The sequence below is a fragment of the Falco rusticolus genome, chromosome 1, assembly GCF_015220075.1.
Source record: "Falco rusticolus isolate bFalRus1 chromosome 1, bFalRus1.pri, whole genome shotgun sequence".
In the NCBI taxonomy this organism is placed as follows: Eukaryota; Metazoa; Chordata; class Aves; order Falconiformes; family Falconidae; genus Falco; species Falco rusticolus.
In genome coordinates, this window is record NC_051187.1 from 57,577,403 (window position 1) to 57,597,982 (window position 20,580).

A 20,580-nucleotide genomic window follows, 5' to 3' on the forward strand; every position below is an offset into this window, starting at 1 on the left:
GGGCAGACTGGGAAGGTGACTGGGAGAGGGAGCAGGGGATGGGGAGGGAGGGAGGGAGGACTGGAGAAAGACAAGGCCAGGACAAGTCCTTCACCTGGCACGTTTCATTAAACCTCACCCTTTGTACCCACATCAGTGTGCCTGGACCAGGACCTGGGACCAACCCTGACCCACCTGTGACCCACACTCAGCCCAAGAGCCAAGGCTTTGGAGTTGCCTGGTTTCTTCCCAGCATCTTCTCCTTTGAAGGGAGACCCAGAAAGCTGCAGCTCAAGGTGCTGGTTTTGGAGAAACTTCAAGCAGTTGCTACCCACTCAAACCCCAGATGGTTCAACACAAAGAATGTAAAAGTTACCACAAAAGAAAAAAATAATATTTTTTAAACCGATCTCACAGGTCTTTGCTGATCAGATCATGGGGGTTTTGTGGTTTTTTAATACTCAGTGGTGCACTTGCACATTCGTCTGCTGCAACCCATCACGGCTGGGAGGAAAAAGCACTCTGTTCGACATGCCCATGCAAAACCCTCCCAGAGCAGATAAATCATGTCCCAGGCAGCCGCCAGGTTCTCTCCATGGTGCCCTCTGCCATGGGCCATCCCACCAGGAGCACACAGAAGACCAGCCTGCGGGGCACCAGACCATCCATGGAGAGGACAGGTAAACCCCCTGGAGCAGGAAAATGCTTCTGCCAGGCCCCCAGGGGTGAGGAGGCTGCTGGTGCTTCCCTTCAATTTGTCTGCAAATGCTAGCCAGAAGCAAGCTGTGCCTGTGCAGTTTCCTACGGTGGTATCCCCCCCACTCTGGCAGGCAAGTGTTTGCCATTTGACTTTCTGTCCAGCACCATCTTATACCTTGAACCAGTGCTGTCACCTGAAGGGTCCCAGCTGGGAGCTGGGGCTCCATCCCTGAGCATGGCATCGCTCTTGCTGCCCACCACTCCGTGCTCACTGCCTTCTCCACCACCATTCCTAAGAATTGAAAACAAGCCAGGAAAGCAAGATGGGAGGGAATCTTAAAAAATGCCAACTCCTTGTGGCTGTTGGATCAAAGGGATATGCACACCAGGTCTCTGCACTCCCGTGTTGCTCTTTTCCACTCCTCCCCACTCACAGATACCACCCCAAGATGTGCACGAGCCAAAAGGGGTTTGCTGTCCCCTCCAGACACCAGGCGATGCACAATCAGGTACAACGATGGAATGAGGGGGTTTCCGACAGGGATTTTTACCTCCCCATTGCTGCTGATTTGCATGTAGCAAAACCATGGACCTGGGAGGAAAAAAGCCAAGTTTAAATAAATTGAAATGCAAAAAACACCAGTTCTGGATGATGTTTAGCTCAAAGACCAGATCCTGCCCTCCTTACTTCGGCAAAGCTTGTCCTCAGTGAGATTCACAGACTCTGAGCTGTACTGAGGCCTCTACTGACAAGACCAAATTTGTTACTCAAGAACTTTGTCGGAGATGATCAGTATGAAAGAGCCAGCCCATTATGGGGGACGTGATGAATGTTATCTGCTGGGAAAACATTGCATTTGAAGTGCAGGAGGAGCAAAAGAGAAATTAAAAGCTTCTTTTTCAATATGGAAAGTGTGGGTCTCATCTAAGTTTGGAGTGAAGGGGTACTATGTTTTCATCAACTGCAAACTTTTAAGCTAAGATGTCTTTCCTGAGAGCATTTATGGATACATATGTATATGTACATATCCTGTCACTAATCTAATATAGACACATAAGTTTTGTGTGCTTACCTTCGCTTGAGAGAGGTGAAGGCATCTGCCTGCAGTGCAGCTGTCCCAGTGAAATCTCCCGGCAGATGCCCAGAGCTGCTCCAAGCACTGGCATCAGCAAACATCAGCTCTGTTGCCCTTTCATTCCCTCTAATGCAATTAGAACGGATTAACATGGGTGACTAGATGTGAAAGACAAATGCACCTCACCATCTCCATCCCACCTACATTTATTAATTTGAGTCCTGCTGTTTTCATAAACTTGTTGCTCTCTTGACCTCCCTCAGATGGAGCACCACTTTTTTTGTTGCTTGAAAATTAAGAGCTCTGGCAGGGAGGGACAGCCAGCTGAAACGCTCAAAACCACAGAGCCCGGTGGCAATAGCCCACAAAGTTTCTTTTACCAAGTAATTCATGAATGAGAGTTTCACAGGCTTGCTAGTGAGCTAACAGCCACTTCCCTTGAATCCTTTGGCAATCCTTGGCTTCAAAAGCCTGGGAAGCACTGTGCAGTAAATACCTTTTTTTTTGGGGGGGTGGGGGGGTGGACCTTGCACTTTAACTCTTCACTCTTGAACACCAGGCATCTGCTCACTGCACAGACCTCCAGCGACAGGGCAGGTATCTTCAGGTTAACCACACGCATTGCACTTTAATCATAGCAACAGAAAATCATGATCTGTGGACTAGATTGGACCACACAACTGTCTGGCCTGACTTCTCACACAGCACAGCCTCCAGGTGACTGGCTAAAGCACCACAGCGCATCTTCTAGACAAGCCATTGATGGAGAGGCTCTGCCACTTCCCCTGCTAAAGTGTTCCACAATTTAGGAAAATAATGCCACTTGCTTTTGAAAATGAGAACCTTTTGGACTGAATTTCTCCAGCTTTAGCCCCTGTCCATTGCATTTTGGTTTGCCTTTGTTTACCCGATTAAAGGACTTGCAGACTTGCAGCTACCAAGAATGTTTCCCTTTGTAGACATTTGAGAACTGTGATCTTAACCTTGCATCTCTTAAAATAAATAGGGTGAATTTCTTTACATCTCTCAGAGGGACACAAGTTTTTCTGACCTCAGAAAAAAGGTCAGGGACTGATGGCAAGGTGGCAGGTCCTCTCCAAACCTTTTCCAACATGTCAGCATCATTTTGATGTGTCCCCTGTCCCTAAACAGATATAGCCTTACAGTAATTACTTTGAATGTCTCTGCTCCCCATCATGTATTTCCCATCAGAATTCTATTTCCTTCAGTTGACTTAACATTTACATATTTTTATTGTACTTAAGTGATTTAAAATACTTCTGAAGCTTGGCTTTGTTAGACTGCCATCTTCATAAGTCAAAGAATATCTTCCATTCAAGTCACTCCTCAGTTTACAACTAGCCATATTTTTCCAATACATATTTCAATATTGCAAGTTTAGTCCCCCTCCCAGCATCCTGGAAAAAAAGTGATTACAGCTGAAATTGTGTAAATTGTGCCCCTCCTTCACCTGTGATGATGTGGCCTGTAACTCTATGAGTGCCCAGCAAATGGCACACCTCCACTATTTATCTTACTCTCAGCACTCAGATTTCATTTACTGTATGGTCTCCAACTGGGATGCTGTTGTTCTTCCCAACTCTTTAAAAAGTCCGTAATTTTCTGGACGTGATGGAAACGTGGGTCTGAGAAGGACTGCAGGTGGTTTCCTGGTCCACCCTTGTCCTGTGTGGGTGGATGTATCCTGACAGGCTCGGCTCTGCCCTGCTGAGCCTCTGGGGCAATATCTTCTCTAGGCAACTTGTTTCAGCACAGAACTATCTTTCCAGTCAGAAATTATTGTATTGACAATAGATGTGCCTTGCTGCCAATTACCCCAGGTTTTTCTTGCTTTATTTCCAGTGGATGTGAAGGGCAGTCAAGGCTCAGCATTTTAAAAGAATTTAACATGGAGCAGACAACTTCCCGCATCCTCACAGCTGCCAAAATCCCAATTCAGCAGCCCCAAACCCTTCTGCTTGGGGGAGAGCCTCACTGTATAAGCTGTCATTCCTGCAGACCATCTCTGAACTCCCTCACCTAACATACTGCTGAACAGCAGGGGATACCTCCCACGGCAAACACATGGCTGGGCGCCATCTGCCCTGGGAGAGCACTGGTGCCTTTGGAGCTTTTTCTGCCACATGTCCCTGGTGTCCCCGGGCATGCCAAGCCTGTGCCCCTCTCAGGGACTGTCCCACCGCGGGCAGGGGTAGCTGAAGTCTTGCATGGCCAGCGGGTCACTGCTTAGCAGCTGCTCATGCGGTACCTTCCCAAACATCTCCCTTCCGACCAAGTGGGCTGGAACAAGCCACCTCTTGACACTCTCCCTTTCTCCCTCTTTGTCTCCAAACTCATTCAGTAAATCTTCCTCTTGCTTCCTGGTGAACATCAGGTGAAGAACAGCCTTTCTTGGTATTTGCTGTAAAATTTAACCCCTGTTTTTTCTGCTTAGTTTTACTAAATCAGCTGTGCCCTTCCCTATCCATCTTTCCGGACTGTGATCTGTCCCCCAGAGTCTCTGCAGTCCTGGTTTGCTTCTGTGATGAGTGTCCAAACACTTCCTGTTTATTTTCTGTACTTCTGGCATGATTTCTGAAGGAATTAAAAGCAAATCTGTTTATCTTTGCTAAATCCCTCTGCTGATAAGGGTATTAGTGGTCTTATTTACCAACGGAAAAGCAAGGCAAAGTGGGACTGGAAGTAAAAATCTCAGAAAGCAGGTCCCTAATTTGAGATGCCCTAAAAGCATCCAGCAGCTGAATTTTCTGGAAATGTCAAGTAACTATCCCCTAAAACTCGTGCCTCTTAAGCTGCTTCAGTTTAGGGATCTCTGATCGGTGGCACTCCCACTTCCTTGGCACCGCAAAAAACTGACGATGCTGTCACCAGGCAGGAAGCTCATCCACAGCTTTTTCCTGGATGGAAATAAAACAAATACATTGCAGACTATGTGGCAATCAGAGTCCACAGCCACAGACAATCTCCTCTCACAGCAATCACTTTTTAATACAATTTCTGATTTTTCAGAGATGGAATTAGCAAGGCAGAGATCATCCCAACAACTACATTTTAAAATTTTTTTTTTACTTTCTACCAGCTTCATAAAATAATTTGTTCCATGTCTCTCAACACCCCATTAAGGGAAAGAAAAGCCAGGGCAGGTTGTCACTGCCGAGATGCGCCATGGCTATGTTTCATTCTGACAGCCAGCAGCATATTACATTGGAGACACCAGCTGTGCAGAAAGGTGCACGACACCAGTTTGAGGCTGACCCCTGGCCACACTTTGGCCACCAGCTCCCAGCTCCGCTCCAAGGCACCCACCAATCCCAGTAACCCAAAGCAAGTTCCGCCTGCTGCTGCACTGCCTGCCACCCACCAAAAAGGGGCACGGAATGGTACGTTTTGCCCACGGAGAAAGGCCGGCAAGAGTGAAAGTTGCACCAATGAGCCAGGAAAAGCAGCTGGATTTTCTCCACTGTCTGAACACCCCAAAAGAATAGAGAATTTTGGGGTTTCTTTAAGTTGCTCAGGGTGGCAAGGACTTCTGCTGGTGCCTCGTAGCTGCAGAGCCCTGCCAGCCTATTCCTCTTGTTCTTCAAATCCTCAGACAAAACTGTACCTTTTAATATATACAATGTGGTGACTGTGTGTCTGATGTATGTCTGCATCTTTCAGTGGAGCTTTTCTACAGCTTTTTGAAGAAGGGAGGAAGGGAGACTGCATATAACACCCCCACACTCACCCAAATAAAAAGGACCAAACACAGCTCCTTCCCCAAGTAGCAAAACCCCAGGCTATTGCCAGGTTGTGTCTGAACACATCTCCCCCTAGGAGCTACGGTGCTGACTCCCTGCCTAAACAGTAGCAGGCATGCAAGAAAAAATCAAAGCAAGCTGACAGCTCAGCTAGGACCACGGATGAACTGCTCTGCTGGAGAAGGAAATCAAAAGAGACAAAGACAGCTATAACATTTATCTTCTTTATATATTGCTTCTAGATTAGAAAATCTGTGCTAACAAGGTCATGGGTACGCATGCATTTACGTTGCTTTTGAACACCATTTAGCTGCTTAAATTCATGCTGCAAAGCGGTTAGCTTTGCATATAGCTTTTATTTATAGGGCAAATTTGATTTAAGAAGAATTTAACTCAATATAATTGTGCCTGCGCTAAGGGTATGAAGAAACATGACAGTCACTTCTGCTAAGAATTTCTGAATCACAGGGGCGATGGCAACCCCGTGATTAGGTTTGGCCTTCTCTTCTGGATGTGCTGGGAGAAGGGAAACAAACAAGCAGAGTCCCACCGAGCCCATTAAAAAGGCAAACAGTGATTAAAGATGAAAAGGTAACGCTTTTTATGAGTTGCATGACCATGCAACCACTGCCTTTCCCAGCTCCTGCCCAGGCACACAGCTAAGGCTCTTCCCAAAGGCCAGCATTCGCTGTATCGCAGCCCAGGTTTCTGTGTGTCACCTGGTTTAGCTGTTTCATCAGCTCCTGCTGGTTTTTCCTCTGTGCTTTTCCCTTCACAAGACTTTCTTAGGAGCCAGCTTTCATATCTGCCAGGAAATAACAGGCTGCACTGCAAAAAGTGGCACATCTCCTTGGCTTCTCCAAGTCAATGCAAGACCCTTTTCCTCCTGCTTGTGAGATGAACTGTAGAAAATCACTAAATTCCTGATTTCTAAAGTTGTATGTTTAATCTATATACAGGAAAATATCTACCTAAAACGAACGAGTACTGATTCCCTGAGACTGTTACTAGTGACACCAGCGGACATCAAGCTCCCCTGTAACAAAGCCACATTTCCTCAGTGCCTAACTACAGACACAGGGAGCCTGTCTTCGGACATCCAATTTAAAAATGCAGTTGCGGGAGGTAAGAGCTCAGCCATGCCTCCATCTCCTAGCCTGATTTTCCTAGGAAGCTGGAGTCAGGCTAAAATGAGAGAAGATGCCAAGCACCTCTCAGGGACCAGCACCCGTAGGAACTTAGCCCTCCGTCTGTCCCCTTCAATTCATAGTTGACCAAAAGTCATGTTCAGGGACAGAGACAGAGTGGCCTCTGAAAACGAACCACTGTTCAAATTGGGACACTTTTCAGTAAAGCTGAGGAGAAGGCAGGGCCCGGGAGCAACATTGTGTTGGCTGGAGCCAATGCTGCTGGTGTCGAGGAACAGAAGCACTGACACCTCCTGCACCAGTCCCCACTTCACACAGGCTCTGCTCACACAGCTACTGAGAGCTCATGTGCAAGGGATCCTTCTCCATCACGACCACCGGCAGAGACCAGAGAGAGAACATGGGAAACTCCACGGTCTTGTCCACCCGCCTGCTCCAGTAACGCTGCTGCAGAGCCGCAGGGCGAGGGCTGCCAGCCAGCAGTGATGCTGGGCAGTGCAGCAGACCCCATGGGCAGTACATGAGGATGCATGCCAGGATGCTGACCACGGCTGTGGAAGGATTTGAAGATGATGAGAAAACCAAACATCAGTAGAGAAGGCAGGGAAAAAAGTCAGTAAAGGGATTTGACAGCTGTAGGCTGCCTCTTCTGCTCAGTCCACCCGAGCCCTTAGCTATTCATGCAGCAGTAAAATGCTCACAGCTCAGGCTTATCAAAGGATTTTAATTCCTCCAACAATCAGAGAATCTATGGATACAGCTACCGAATGTTGCTCTAGCCTGGAAAGGCGGTGAGAGATGCATGCTGTTACATACAGAGCTTGACACTGGTGGGCTGGTGGCACCACGCAGGAGCACTCCCGGTCTCACGTCACTGCTGTAATGATACCGTAGAGGGCTAACAGCACAGCTCCACACCAGCTTTCCTCCCCACAGCTGGATTGACTGTGACGGTGCGGTTTCAAGACTCCTGACAGCTGTGTAATGCGCTTGACAGAAACACAGCACAGCTCACCGTGCTTTGCTCCTGCAGGCATTTGCCTGTGGGAGAGCATTCAGCCACAGCAAGTGAGACTGATGGAGCAAAACTGGTCATCCCCTCTGCTCCTGGAAGCAGGTATTCTGGGGAAGAGCTCCGACACATTCTGCTTTTGTCTCCCTGCACGTGGTGGTCTGTAGTACTGAATTGGTTCATTTGCTTTCTCAGCTTTTCTGCCCTCCCCACAGTCCTGTAGTCCAAGAGTAGAGACACTGAGGGATGCCAGCAAGCTGCAGAGTGGGATGAGCAGAGCGGGGAGAGAGTTGACTTTGGTCCCAGATGTCACCAATTTGATTGTGTCCAGGATCTATACACGCTGCTGAGAGCCCCTTCTTTGCAGGTCAGCTTTTGGCCTTTTTCTGGAAGGTTATTACTGAAAGTCAACAGAATGCCACTCCCCAGGGGAAACCACAGACCAGGTCTCCATCCCTCAGCCAGCACCTTACCCTACAGGCCTGTGAGGGGAGTCTCCACTTCCCTTGCATTCAAGGATTCAAGATTTTACTCCCACAGCTATAGAAAAGTAAGCCTGGGGCCCTGAAAGGACAAGCTGTACCTTCAGACCCATGGAAGGTCCTGCCGCTTCACCTCTCCTTATGCCTCCCTTACCCCCACGTGCACCCCAGCCACGGTCCTGGGGACAGGCAATGCCCAGAGGGCACCTGAGGTGCCCAGATTCAGGTTTTCCAGCCACAAATGCCTGAGCAATCACAAGGCTACAGTCACCTTCAGAGCCATAAACACTACGAGCAGCATAAAGACATCTGTAACCATGAGCAAAAAGCCAAGGGCTGAAAAGTTGAACCACCTGCAGCTCTCCTCCATCGCCAACAGGCACCTGCCACCAGCAGAATGGTGGCACTGGGTGGATAACGCATCGCAGCTTTGATGTTGCCCCAGCAGGCATCCCAGCCATCGGGCACCTTGCTCCCAAAACTCAGCAACTGAGCTACCATGAACAGGCTGGGCTTCCCCCGTGTTTCCTCTGCACCATCTCATCTGCACAGTCCTGGAAAAGCCCCCTCCTGCCCAGGCAAGCAATGCCAAGAAATGACAAATAGTGACTTTTGATGAATTCAGGGAAAAAATAAATTGTTGGAGTCTGGCAGAGCCACCCCCCTGCTGCCCATCAGTCCGATCCCTCAGCTTTGAGGCTGGGCTCTTGAGCACATGGACAAGCAGGTGTCTCAGGACCTGAAAAAGCCCTGCTGAAAGCATAGACCAAAGCAAAATGATGACTTGCTGAACCGGTCCCGTTGCCTTTCCCACACCTTGTCCCTGTAGGGCTTCTGGTGGATGCTGCTGTGATCCTGACAAGGCCCCTTGAGAAATCAGTGTCCCTCGGTGGAAGACAGAGACAAATGTCTATGTGGAGAATGGACATGAGAGATTTTCTGTAGACCTAGCTTGCTGCAACTGCATTCTGGACTCCTGGGGTTTGCTCAAGGAGGTGAAACAGGCTGTCTAGCAAATTTGTTTCCCCTCACCTCACGTAGCTGTTCACGCTCCATCATGGGGGGAAGAAAACATGAATAAAACAACATGAAGAATTGCAGGCTCAGTAGAAACAATTTAATTATGGCTCTGAACTGCTTTTTGCACAGAAATTTTAAGTCGGAGTCGAATTTGGCCCAGAAAGCTACGTGAAGCAGGTAGTCAATATATCCCCACTATTCTTCAATGCAGGGTAAGGGTGAAAAATTATTTGTACTGTACGTCTTTCTGAATGTTTCATGTGGGGGCTGAAGGGACGCAAGCACATTACATTCTGTCAGTAAGTCAGTCAGGTTTGCTCATTGTAGCTTTAGAGTTAGAAGAAAACTTTGGCTGCAGCTTGTGCCCTGGCTGCCCCGACATCCTTCGTGGGGAGTGAGCTTTCCTTCTAGCAGAGGGGTAAGGCCCATGGCCTTTTAAACCGTTGATCTGTGTGTAATTACGCATTATACACACAAATGCTGTAATTGCCAAGTGACAGGATGTTTTTTACCTGACATTTTGCCCATGAAACCTTTGCCTCGCTGCAGTGCCTGTTGGGGAAATGAGAAAAACTGCTCTGGCCACAACTGCAGCGACTCCCCAAGTACCTGTCCTGCAGCCGCACCGTGTGACAATCGGGTCTCTGGGCTGTATTGCTATTAACACTCTGCTCAAAGAGATCGAAGCAGATTATTCTGTTCCCAGCAGATCTCAAAAGGAGCAAAAGCTGTTCCTTACAAGAGCAGCAGTGGACACACGTAGTCTGGAGTGGGGTTTTTGGTAGGATTCACAACTGCATGCCTTTAATCAGTTGAGATGTCTTTTTTTTTTCTTTTTTTCTTTTTTTCTTTTCATTGCTTATAGATGAAAAGACTGACCGAGAAGAAAAATGGTGTGGCTGGGATAGCCCTAGAAACAGCTCCAGAATACTGCTTGAGCTAAGTGCATTTCAGCACATTTCCAAGGAAGCTTCATATCCATTCTTTACAGCAGATACTTGTTTTGAACAATGCATGCAACTCCAGGCTGGGAACAGCATGTTTGAAACGTAAAAGGCTTTTCCCCCCCAACTCTTTAAGGGTGAGAGCATGTGTGTGGGGGGGTTAAGTCGCTTCTCATCATGGTCAAGTTCAGGCATTTTTTCTCCCTGTTTGATAGCTAAAGATAAGGCAAAGCAAAATGAGTCCAATTTTCTTTAAACAGTAAATACATTGAAGCCAACAGAACTACTCCAAGGAGGAAATTAGATCCATGTCCCTCTCATTAGGCTGCTAACGAATACCAAGAAATGTGCCTTGTGGAGCAAGCTGCACTGATTTGGAAGCCACAAGATCCTGCGGTCTGTCAAAATGCAGCAAGGCTATGTGATGGCACCGGGTCAGTCAGGAGGTTTGTAGGTCAGGATAGCTGAGCACAACCCAGCTGAGCAGGGGAGGCTCCGGTAAATGTGCCTTGTGCTCCGGGAGGGAAGACAGAACCGCTGGTTCAGCAGGACTGCTCCTGAGTTTATTGAGCCTGGTGATTACAAGAGGCTGTCAGTAGGGCAGTAAAATTAAAAAAAAAAAAAAAAAAAAAGAGAGAGAAAGAAAATAATAGAGACACGAACCACACCTATGACAGGAAGCATTTAAAAAATGCACGTTTCTCTCCCATTCCTACATGCAAGTCAGATATGCATGAGCAGTCTCTTATCTTCAGCACAGAAGTACAGTCAGAAAAAAAAGAAAAGAATCCCAGCTCAGTGTAAAACTCCTGCTTTGTGGTTGGTGATTTTTTTTTCCTTTCTTTCCTTCATGCACTCAGCCAGGTTTGCAGCTGCTTGCTTGTGCAAAGGAAGGGCTGTGACCCTGCTGAAAGCAGGAGCCGGCGCGGCAAGGTCCTGCCAAAACCAGCCACCTGCTGCTTGTGACTGCGAAGGGCTCACGGCCACGGGAGGGACCCGGGCCATGCAAGGGAGGGTCACCTCACCCAGCGCAGAGAGGCCCGGGCGAACCTCGCCGGTGCCGTGCCCTGGTGAGGCAGGACAAGACGGTGCAGCGGCCGGAGGTGTTTCTGCAGGTGCTGTAAGAGCGGGCCGGGGAGGAGACAGCACTTTGCACCCGCTGAGAGGTCGGGCGTGCTCGTTCCTGGTCATGTCAGCTGGATGTGCCACACCAAGGGGGAAAAAGCAACACCAGGCTTTAATAAATCTGCAGACTTGAAAGAGTTTGGAACACTGATTAAAGCCTGCTGGAAGCGCTGTGAAAGCACAAACAAAACTGGCAAGATTGAGAGAGACTTTGGCCATTCTTGGCGTCGTTTGCTCTTCCAAGAAGAGGCAGAGCCAGAGCCTATTCGCACAGGTTTAGGCTGCACGGGACGGTGCTGAAAGTTCTACGGCAGCAAACATGAAGACCCTTTTTTTTTTTAATTAGAAACCCCACGTATCTTCCCAACGGGACAGGGCTAGCCAGGCCAGCTCCCTCCCGAGCTCTGGGGACAGCGAGCCGCCCGGCAGGGGCACAGAGGTGATGCTCCGCCGCCGGCGCAGTGCTATTTTAGCAAGCTGTAACGGCAACTCTCTGTGCGCAGCCTGCTTCTGCAATGAAATTTCACAGAAACCAAAGCAAAAGCAAAAGCCCGAGAACAACCTGTGATGTGAAAAACAAATTACTCAGCGATGACCTGAACTTCCTAGAAATCAGTCCGATCTGCATCGAGAGCACCGGATTTCGCATCTTGCTAGAACGCTGTCCCGCCAGCCGGCCTCCTGCGGGCAGGGAGCGCCGGGGGGTCGCCCTCCGTGCAGCACCTGCAGACCCGCCTGCCGAGCCCAGGGTCGGGGACACGTCCGCGGGCGGGAGAGGGTCCTGCCGGGAAGCTAATGCCCTCCTCAGATCGTCCCCTGCCCCGCAACACCTCCCCGGCAGGCCGGGACAGAGCGGGAGGCTGCTCTGCCTGGGCAGGGGGACAGCAGGGTGGAGGGGGGGGCACCGGGGCAGTGTGAGCCCCCAGAGCCGGTTCTCACGGAGGCAGCTGTTGCTTACTCTGGCTTCTGCTCCCCGCGGCTGCCCTGCTGGAAGGGCTCCAGCTCCTCCGGCGAAGGAGGGCGGCGAGCGGCGCGGGAGCAGGGCAGTGAACGGGGGCACGGCGGCGGCAGCCGGTCACCCGCTGGCGGGGGCTGGCCGGCCGGGGGTGAAGGCACCGAGCTCCCCTCTCGGGTCGGCGGGGCGAGGCCGGCAGCCAGACCCCCTCCCGGGGCTCCAGCTGTGGCGGGCACGGAGCCCTTTCCCCTGCGAAGATCCGGAGTGCGGGAGCGGCGCCATCGGCCCCGCTGGCGGAGCGTCCCGCACCGGGGCCGCGGGCTTTGCAGCCACGTGGGGCGGGTGCTCGCCCGGCCGGGGGCCCGGCTGGCCCCGCGCTGCGACATTCCCGCGGGCAGCCGCGGGACCCGGTGGCGAGGAAGCCCGGGGACACGTTGACAGCGGTTCTTCTTTGGTTTTGGCTTTCCTCTCACGCTGCCAGCCGGTTACCGAGCACCCGAGCGGCGGCCGGCGGAGAGCAGCCCGAGGGCGAAGTCGCGGCCCCCGCAGCCGCCCGCGTCTGCGGGGATGGCAGACGGGCTCCCGCGGCCGTGGGAAAGCGCCGCCGGCTCCGCGGAGGGAGGTGGAGCGTGTGGTGCGGGAGAACGGTGACCCGGGCGGCGGGGGCTGCCGCTGGCGGGCGGCACCGGCACCCCGCGCTGCCCCACGCACCCACCGGCTCCGGCGGGGCGCGAAGCGGGGAGCGAGGGCGGCAAAGGCGGGGAGGGGGCGGCGGGGCGGGCGGGGGGAGCACGCAAAAGGCCGAAAAGCGGCCGCAGCCCCGCGGTCGGGGCCGGGGCCGGTGGCGGGGGCGCCCCCACGCCCGTCCCCGCTGGCTGCACGGGGGCGCCCGGCGCCGCGCGGCGCGGACAGGGGGTGCCGAGGGGGGTGTGTTGCGCGCGCGGGGCGGCGCGGCGCGCGGGGCGGGCGCCGACGTCAGGGCGCCGCGTGCATATTGATGCGGGGGCCCGGCCGCTTTCGTCAAGGAGCAGAAGGAAGCAAGATGGCGGCCCTGTAGGAGCGGGGAGCGCGGCGCCCGGCTGTGCGTGCTGGATGTCGGCAAGGCTGAGGGACGCGGCAGAGGTCAGAGCGGGTCCCCCAGGCCGGCCGCCTTCCCCCCAGCCCTCCGGGGGTGTCGCGGGGCCGCGCCGCGCCGCTGGGTGTCGGCGGGGGGTGGGCGCCGCCGCGGCTCCCCCAACATGGCTGACTGACAGAGGCGGCGGGGGGCGCCGCGGGGCCCCCGCCGTCCCGTCCCCGCGGGGCCGGCCCCCAAGTTTGCCTGGCCGCCCCTCCCCGCGCCTTTGTCTGCGCGGCGGTGGCGGGGGGACGGGGGCGGCGGCGGGAGGAGCCCCGCGCCCCTCGGAGCCCCCCCGGCCGGCCGGCGGTTGCCCCGCCGCGGGGGGCTGCCCCGCTCCCCTCCGCCGCGCCCCGCGGGGACCGGCCCTCCCGCTCCCGGCTTCCCGCGCCGAGCCCCGCCGAGCGCGGCCGGGGTCCGGGGCGGCGGCGGGCCCCGGCTTTGTGCCGCTCCCCGGCCCCGGGCGGGCACAAAGGCGGGCGCAGCCCCGGGGAAGGGGGGGGGCGCGGGGCGGGGGGGCTGGCGGAGTTTGGGGGGCGGGGGGCAGCGGAGGGGGAAGCGAAACCCGGCGTTGGGGGGCGAGGGAGAAGTGCGGGCGGGCGGCGGGGGGGCTCGCTGCGAGGCCTTCCTTTTTCTGTGCAATCTACACGCGCGTTTTGTCCGCGTTGCCAAACGCTGCCGTCGGGGCCACTTGCACAATGTGGCTACGGGAAGGAAAGCAGAATTACTTTCCCGTGCGCGTTCCCCCGAAATAGCGCGTTCGGTGAGGCCGGGCTAGTTCCCCGCCAGATGACAGACACGAGCAGCCACCTTACCGCGTTCGTAAGTCGGGAGCGCGGCGCCGTCCGCTCGCATCGGGGCAGTTATTGGCGTTAAATCACCCCCTTCGACGCTTGCGCTCGCTGTCGTGTCCTTAGTTAAAGGGACGCTTTTCGGCTCGCGGTTTGAACCTTGGAAATTCAGCAGACACCCTTTTCTGCTAAGTAATTTTCCTTTTCAGAGGGCGAGGTGAGGGGAGAAGTGATGTGGTCTAGCCTGCTTTCATTGAAATGTTGCAACCAAAGATCTATCTCATCGTGAGATTTGTTTTCCATGATGAGCGGCATGCAAAGATGCAGGCTTTAAGCAGTGTTCGGCACCTCTGAATATCAGTCCGGCGTAATTTTTTTTTTTTTTTTCTTTTTGAATGTGAAGTTTAGGAGTTTCAGAGATGAGGAGATACTGTCCCTAGTGAAAGCAGGTTAGTGGGTGTTGTTTGTCGGCTAATGAGGCCATTTTATTTGCATGTTAATAGCAGGTTGACTTACTGCAGCAGGGGGTGAGTGTAGTAACGTGTATATTCACTTGTGTATTCCACCACAGCACTTTCTCTGGAGGCTGTAAAGTGCAAAACGGGACATGATTGCTGAAGATACTCAACAGGGAGTTGTTAATGGTCACGAGTCGTGTATAAACTCGAGTTAGAGGGGGATCTGACTGAATAAAAGGTGGCAAAACCAACACAACGGTGCATACAGCGTCCTTTTAAGAGATGCCCTTGGCGTGGCAGTCTGACCGTAGACTATAAATCATTCCTTCTGTTATCTTTTGGGAGTTAGACAAATTTCCTTAAGTGGTGTGTGATGAACTTACTGGTTTCTTTTACCAGTAGCCATGGAAAATAAGCAGGTTTCTTTGAGCACGTAGGGCTGCCTGCCCCTCAACTACTGTTACATTTCCCAAAACTTCTTTCCTTCTTAATGTTTTTTTTTCCTTTTCCTGGTCACCTCACAATTAATTTCTTGCAACCCTCCAAGTAAAGGTAAGCCTATGCAGTTTCTTTATAGATTATCATTTTTACCATTTACTATTGCTAAAGGTCTGTGACTGACAATGGTCAGGTAACAGCTTTTAGTAGACTATCATACAGAAACACTACTTCTTTCAGCTCTTTCTCTCTCAAAACACATGGCACATTGATTGCTGCTGTCTTCTGACACTTCACTTCTCAGTTGCTAAATAGCTGCTGTTTTTCAAAAGACTCAAATAAAACTGGATACAAACACTGATACTATTTTGCCACATCTGCATTAAGACAATTTTGTATGTATCTTTCCCTACTCCAAACGACATTCTTTCTACTATAGTCTATTGTGTCTCAAACATTGGTAAATCGAAGTCAAGAACTCCTAGTCTGTCAGATCTGCTGCTGTTAACACTTTGAAAGAATGTACGCATCTTTGATTTTATCCTGCAGAAAAACAACAATTTGGAACCAATGTAAATAAATTGCTGTCAGGCAATATTTTGTGTCTCTTCCTCAGTGTCATGGAAAGCGTAGTATGAACCCTGCCAATGAAGTAAAAAAACCATTTAAATCCAGCAACCAGGGTGCAGGGAGGAGGAAAAGGAGGGCAAAGATGTGAAAAATAACAGTGTTCAGGTGATGGGACTAAGCTGCTGTTTATATGAAATGAAGAATTCAAAAGTCATCTTTCATTGGAAATAACTTGTTTCATTTTGGGAAGCGACATCAAAAAAACTTTGTGAATGCATCCAGGGAGCACCAGAAAGTGGTTTTGTATTGTCCATTTTAGAACTAATCATTAGCAAATCATCAAAAGAAGAAAAGGTCGAACGGGAGACGCTGAGGCTCCCAGATTTGCCAAACTACCACTGTTCATAGTAAGGCTTTTAGGGAGGACTTTGGCGTTGTGCTGATATTTGGTGTTTAGCCAGGGAAACTGGTATTGTTTTGATACAGTGCGCATGGTCCTAGACTTCGGCGTGACAGCATTGTTTAAAGAACAAGAAATGTGTGCCCGCTCAGGAGTTACTATGACAGACTGATTTCCAAGGTCTCTTGATGGTACCAGTGCTGCATTGGGTAACAGAATTAGGAGCCTGTTAAATGTTTTGGTTTCTCTGCAGAATTGGGAGACCCTGTAGTTGCTGCTGGAATGGGGATTTCAGCTGCTGGAGTTGGAAGGGAGCATTCCTTCTTGCTCTGAGCACTTCAGATGCTTCTAGGACTCTGTCTCCCATAGTCTTCCTTTAATTACTAGTTGTAAAGAGGAAAAAACCAAAACCAAACACCTCACCATGTTTTGGAACAAATCTGCTGCTCAGGTGTTGAAAACCATGAAGTTTGGGTTGGACTAGTGTTACCAATCCTGTTAGGGATTACAGGGAGTGCTTCGCTTCTAAGTTACTTGCATGGGCAGTAAAGTGATTTTCTCAGGAGTGAGCCTAAGCAGGGACTTCAGATCCCTTGCTCTTTTTCCTTCTGAGTGGAAGATATGTCCTGTGTTTATATGGGAGCCAAATAAGGTCCTTTTTTAAAAAAAATGTCCATTTTTCAAGGTGGCATGTCAGATGAGCTGTCAAATTTGGCTTGTCACAGCGAGTGACCCTTCTACCTCTCACACTTGACTGCCACACAGTAGCTCTAAGCGTGGCAGCAGCATCTGTAAGCCAGCTCCACAATTGGAGCCTGAAAGTGGTAAAACAAAGTTGACAAGTTTCAAGTAGAGTTGGTGGTTATCTTGGAAACTGTGCTGGAGAACACAACCACAAATGATTTTGCCAAATAATATACAGTATTTATTTAGTCCAGCTCTCTGATTGCTGTTAAGGCAGTCAGCCAACAGCAGTAAGTGTTGTGACATCATTTTGAAAGGCAATGTGCTGGTTCTGAAATGGAGTGGGATGTACTATGATTCATTATTAAAAAAAAAAAACACAACTGTCGTCTGAACAGAGATAAAGCATATGACTGCACCATGGCTGAAAGCCAAAAAGGGAATTATATGAATCAATCACACTTGTAGCATTGTTCCGATCCCATACTCCATAAGACAGTGAATACCTTCTTACTCATTTAATGATATTCTGTAGGAAAATTATCCTTTTGAACACTGAACAAGTAACTAGTAACAAGTTTCCATAATTCCGGTTGTTACACTTTCAGATCATCACTGCTTGCATGTTCAGTTTGCATAGCTGGTCCCAATATCCTAGATAATAAAACGTTACAAATGGAAAGTACCATGAGTAATCATCTTCTCAGTCACCCATTGAAAAGAAATCACTTCTGCCTTCCCTTAGGGTAGGCAAGTCTCTTAAAAACCAACCAAACAAACAAAAAAAATCACCCATTTTTCCCAAGGAATTGCTGAGTGGGTGGAGATAGAGTTGGTGGGGTTAATGAATAAAATTCTGAACCTCCAGCATCAGCTGGACTAATCCCAAGGACAGATGATGACTGACCCAAAAAAGGTTGTTTGGATTAAAATTCTGGATATGAGCCCCACATTACGTAGCAGGGAGTAAAAGAAGGAAGGCAGAGAAAAACAAGGTTTGGGAAATAAGCTAACTAATTTCACCCATGTATCTTGCACTGTTCTTGAAATGAAAGGAAAAAAAAAAATCCCTGCCTTACGAGATTATCAGAAAGAGTGCTCTACTACTTTATAGTGAAGGATTTTAAACCTGGGGACAATTTAAAGAAAGTTGCTGTGCTTTGAAAAACACTTTAACAATTAAAAGCCATAAAAAAATTTAGATTCCTGTCTTTTCAAGCAGGCTTGTTTATCTCTGTCACACACCTTCCAGAAAGCTGAATCATCTTAGTAACCTGAACAAAATTCAGGCTGTCCTTCAAAAACAAGGTTGTTTGTGGAGGTGTGGATTCCTATTTGGAGTGTTGTTGCCTTGTAGCATTTATATGGCAAGAAACCCCAGTAGGATTATTCTTACAAATGAATAAAGGCTTGCAGTATTGACACTTTGGTTTGACCTAATTCTTGGTGTGTGTTTTTTTTCCCCTCTTATTAAAAATAAAATAAAAGCAGCATTTCTATTGTAGTGTGCAAAGGAATAAGCTTGTTCTAGGCTCGAGTTCAGCCAGAAAGGAAAATTTAGCATTTTAATCCTAACAAAGTACAGCATATCTTTTAAGACAGTTTCAAAGAATCGGCAAAGAAGTGAGCAGGTGAGTAGTTAAGGTAGCTAAGATAACCAGGAGTAGCTAAATAACCACATACCCCTTGAAAGTGTCTTCCACAGGTACAAGGCAGTAGCCTTGGCACTTTCTGATTAATTACTGTGATGCAATTTAGACAACGTGAAATATCTTCGTTTGTTCTACAGCATTACCTCTAACCTCAAATATATTCCTTGTGGGTTCCCAGCATATGAATATTGGTTTCACCAGGTATATGCATGGAGGAGGAGAAGTTTCCAGGTTTAAGTTCAATATTTTTGCAGATGTATAAAGAGGATAATGACTTATGCATTCTTTATATGAACTACCCTGTCCTTAAACTTGTATTTCAGTGACTAAAATTTAAACAGCATCCCTGCTTAATCTCCTTTCTAATAATGCATAAATAGTCTTAAGCTTTGTCTTCTAATGCCCTGGCGTGAGCTGCAAGTCATGTTGTGTTGGAAAAGGATTTGGCTCCATTGCAGTAATACCCTGGCTTACCAAGTGGGTAGATGTTCAGGTCAGGACAAAGACTCTCCATGTGGTTGCATGCACGTGGTTAGTGTGTTTACAAACAGTGTCCCAGCATCCTCAGCAGCTGCCTTGACGCAGCCAGCGAGGACAGAGTTCTAGGAATGTCCCTGGTCCTCACAGGCGGCAGAGGAGGGGGGAAGAAATAAAAATTGCAGAGTTTAAGAAAACATATCGTAGTTTTGGGGTTTGGCTGAGCTTTCTGCATCTGTGTTGCATTCTAGACTGTTGGTTCCTTTGTCAGACACTGCTGTTTTTTTCCCCCCACTTGAGCGTAATCTGGGCTGTGTCGACGCGTTTGCCTGCAACAGACTGACCCTAAGTACAAGATGGGGGTTAAGGGAATTGTTGCAAAGGTTTCAAATTATTTCTTTGCTCCCCCTCCCCTTTTAAAAATTTATAAGGAATTCAATCCCCAAAAGCCTTCATGACAAAACAGCTCTTTGCAATACAAGAATCCCACTGTAAATGGTTATGTATTTTTTTCCTTAATTAGGCATGACTCACTGCCTGTTAGAATAGTAGAACAATTCCCTTTTTGAAGAACAAAAAAGAAATCATGAATCCTACTAACTTTATAAGTAAAATCAGATAGTTGAAAGTCTTCATTACTTAATGAGACATGTTGACACAAAGAGGCGTTGCTGTTACGAAAGCTAATACCACTGCAAGGCAAGTTTCAGATCTCCATTAGACATAAGAAGGTTGGTGGAGATTTCTGCATTTACTCAACCAAATGAATAATGCCACCAATCTGGTTTTTTTTTTTTTAAATAAAAAAAGGAGGGGGGAGAAGTGGTGGTAATTATTGGGGTTGCCTTGCCAAGACAGTTTCAGGAAGCACATACGTCGTAGCTGGTCAAAAGCACCCAGCTGACAATTCCTTTCACGCCTGCCCTTGCAGACTTAAACCAAACCAAAGCTGTCAGACAGGTTCTGGTCTTTGGAGCCACTTGAAGCCTGTGCACTGTGGGACCTTATTAGCAGTTCTGCTCCTCATCCAGAAACACTATTTTCCAGTCTCATGCATGTTTTTTCAGACTTTCTCATGCAGTTTTGCAGCAAGCACTTGCGACAGCATGCCAAACACATCACTTACTTTACAAAATGAATCCTAAGAACGGGGTTTTCCTCATGGGGAGAAAGCAGTTGGTACAAGCGTCTCTTCCATATTCTGAATTTGTCTACATGAGTCATGGTATTCACTATCATACAACACAGTTCAAAGGCCCATCCACAGATCTTGTTATTCATGACTTCTGCTATTAGTTGTTCATATTGGTTGCTTTCGTTTTACGTTGATGTTGATTATAATCACTGTATTTTTGGTATTACATTCCAGTGGTTTCTTTCTCACCTGTCTTCTCATTTGCAAGGTACAATTATTCGGATCACATCCAGAACCTGCTTCTCTTTCACCAAACTCTTCACCTCCCTTTGTTTTCTTTTCTGACTTCTCTTTTACCCACAGTTCCCATTACTCTTGCAGCAGCTGGGTAGCAGAAGGTAGCAAGCAAGAACAAAGAATATATGAGAGAATATGTGACAAAGGCATTTCTGAGTTTGCACTGACTATTTGTTCCTTCCATTTTTAGTGCTGTTAGAGAGATCGAAGGGTAAATGTTAACCCTGAGCCTGATGCTGACAGGAGAGTTGTGCTCTCAGCGTCCTTTAATAACTTTCCATATTTTTCCCTTAGCAAGAGACACAACAACTGTTCGTGTACCACTCACCCCCATTTCATGCCCCGATACCTTCCCCCCCCCCC

At 49.2% G+C, this 20,580-nt stretch overlaps 1 protein-coding gene across 1 annotated transcript in view; it reads left to right on the forward strand.

Moving 5' to 3' along the window:
* The first annotated feature begins 13,203 nt into the window (after positions 1–13,203).
* Positions 13,204–20,580, forward strand: part of TET2 (tet methylcytosine dioxygenase 2) — a 74,243-nt gene continuing 66,866 nt past the window's right edge. Inside the window, exon 1 of the mRNA XM_037380487.1 lies at positions 13,204–13,323. Coding sequence (XP_037236384.1) covers positions 13,294–13,323 — 30 coding nt within the window. The 5' untranslated portion in view covers positions 13,204–13,293. The remainder of the gene's footprint in view (positions 13,324–20,580) is intronic.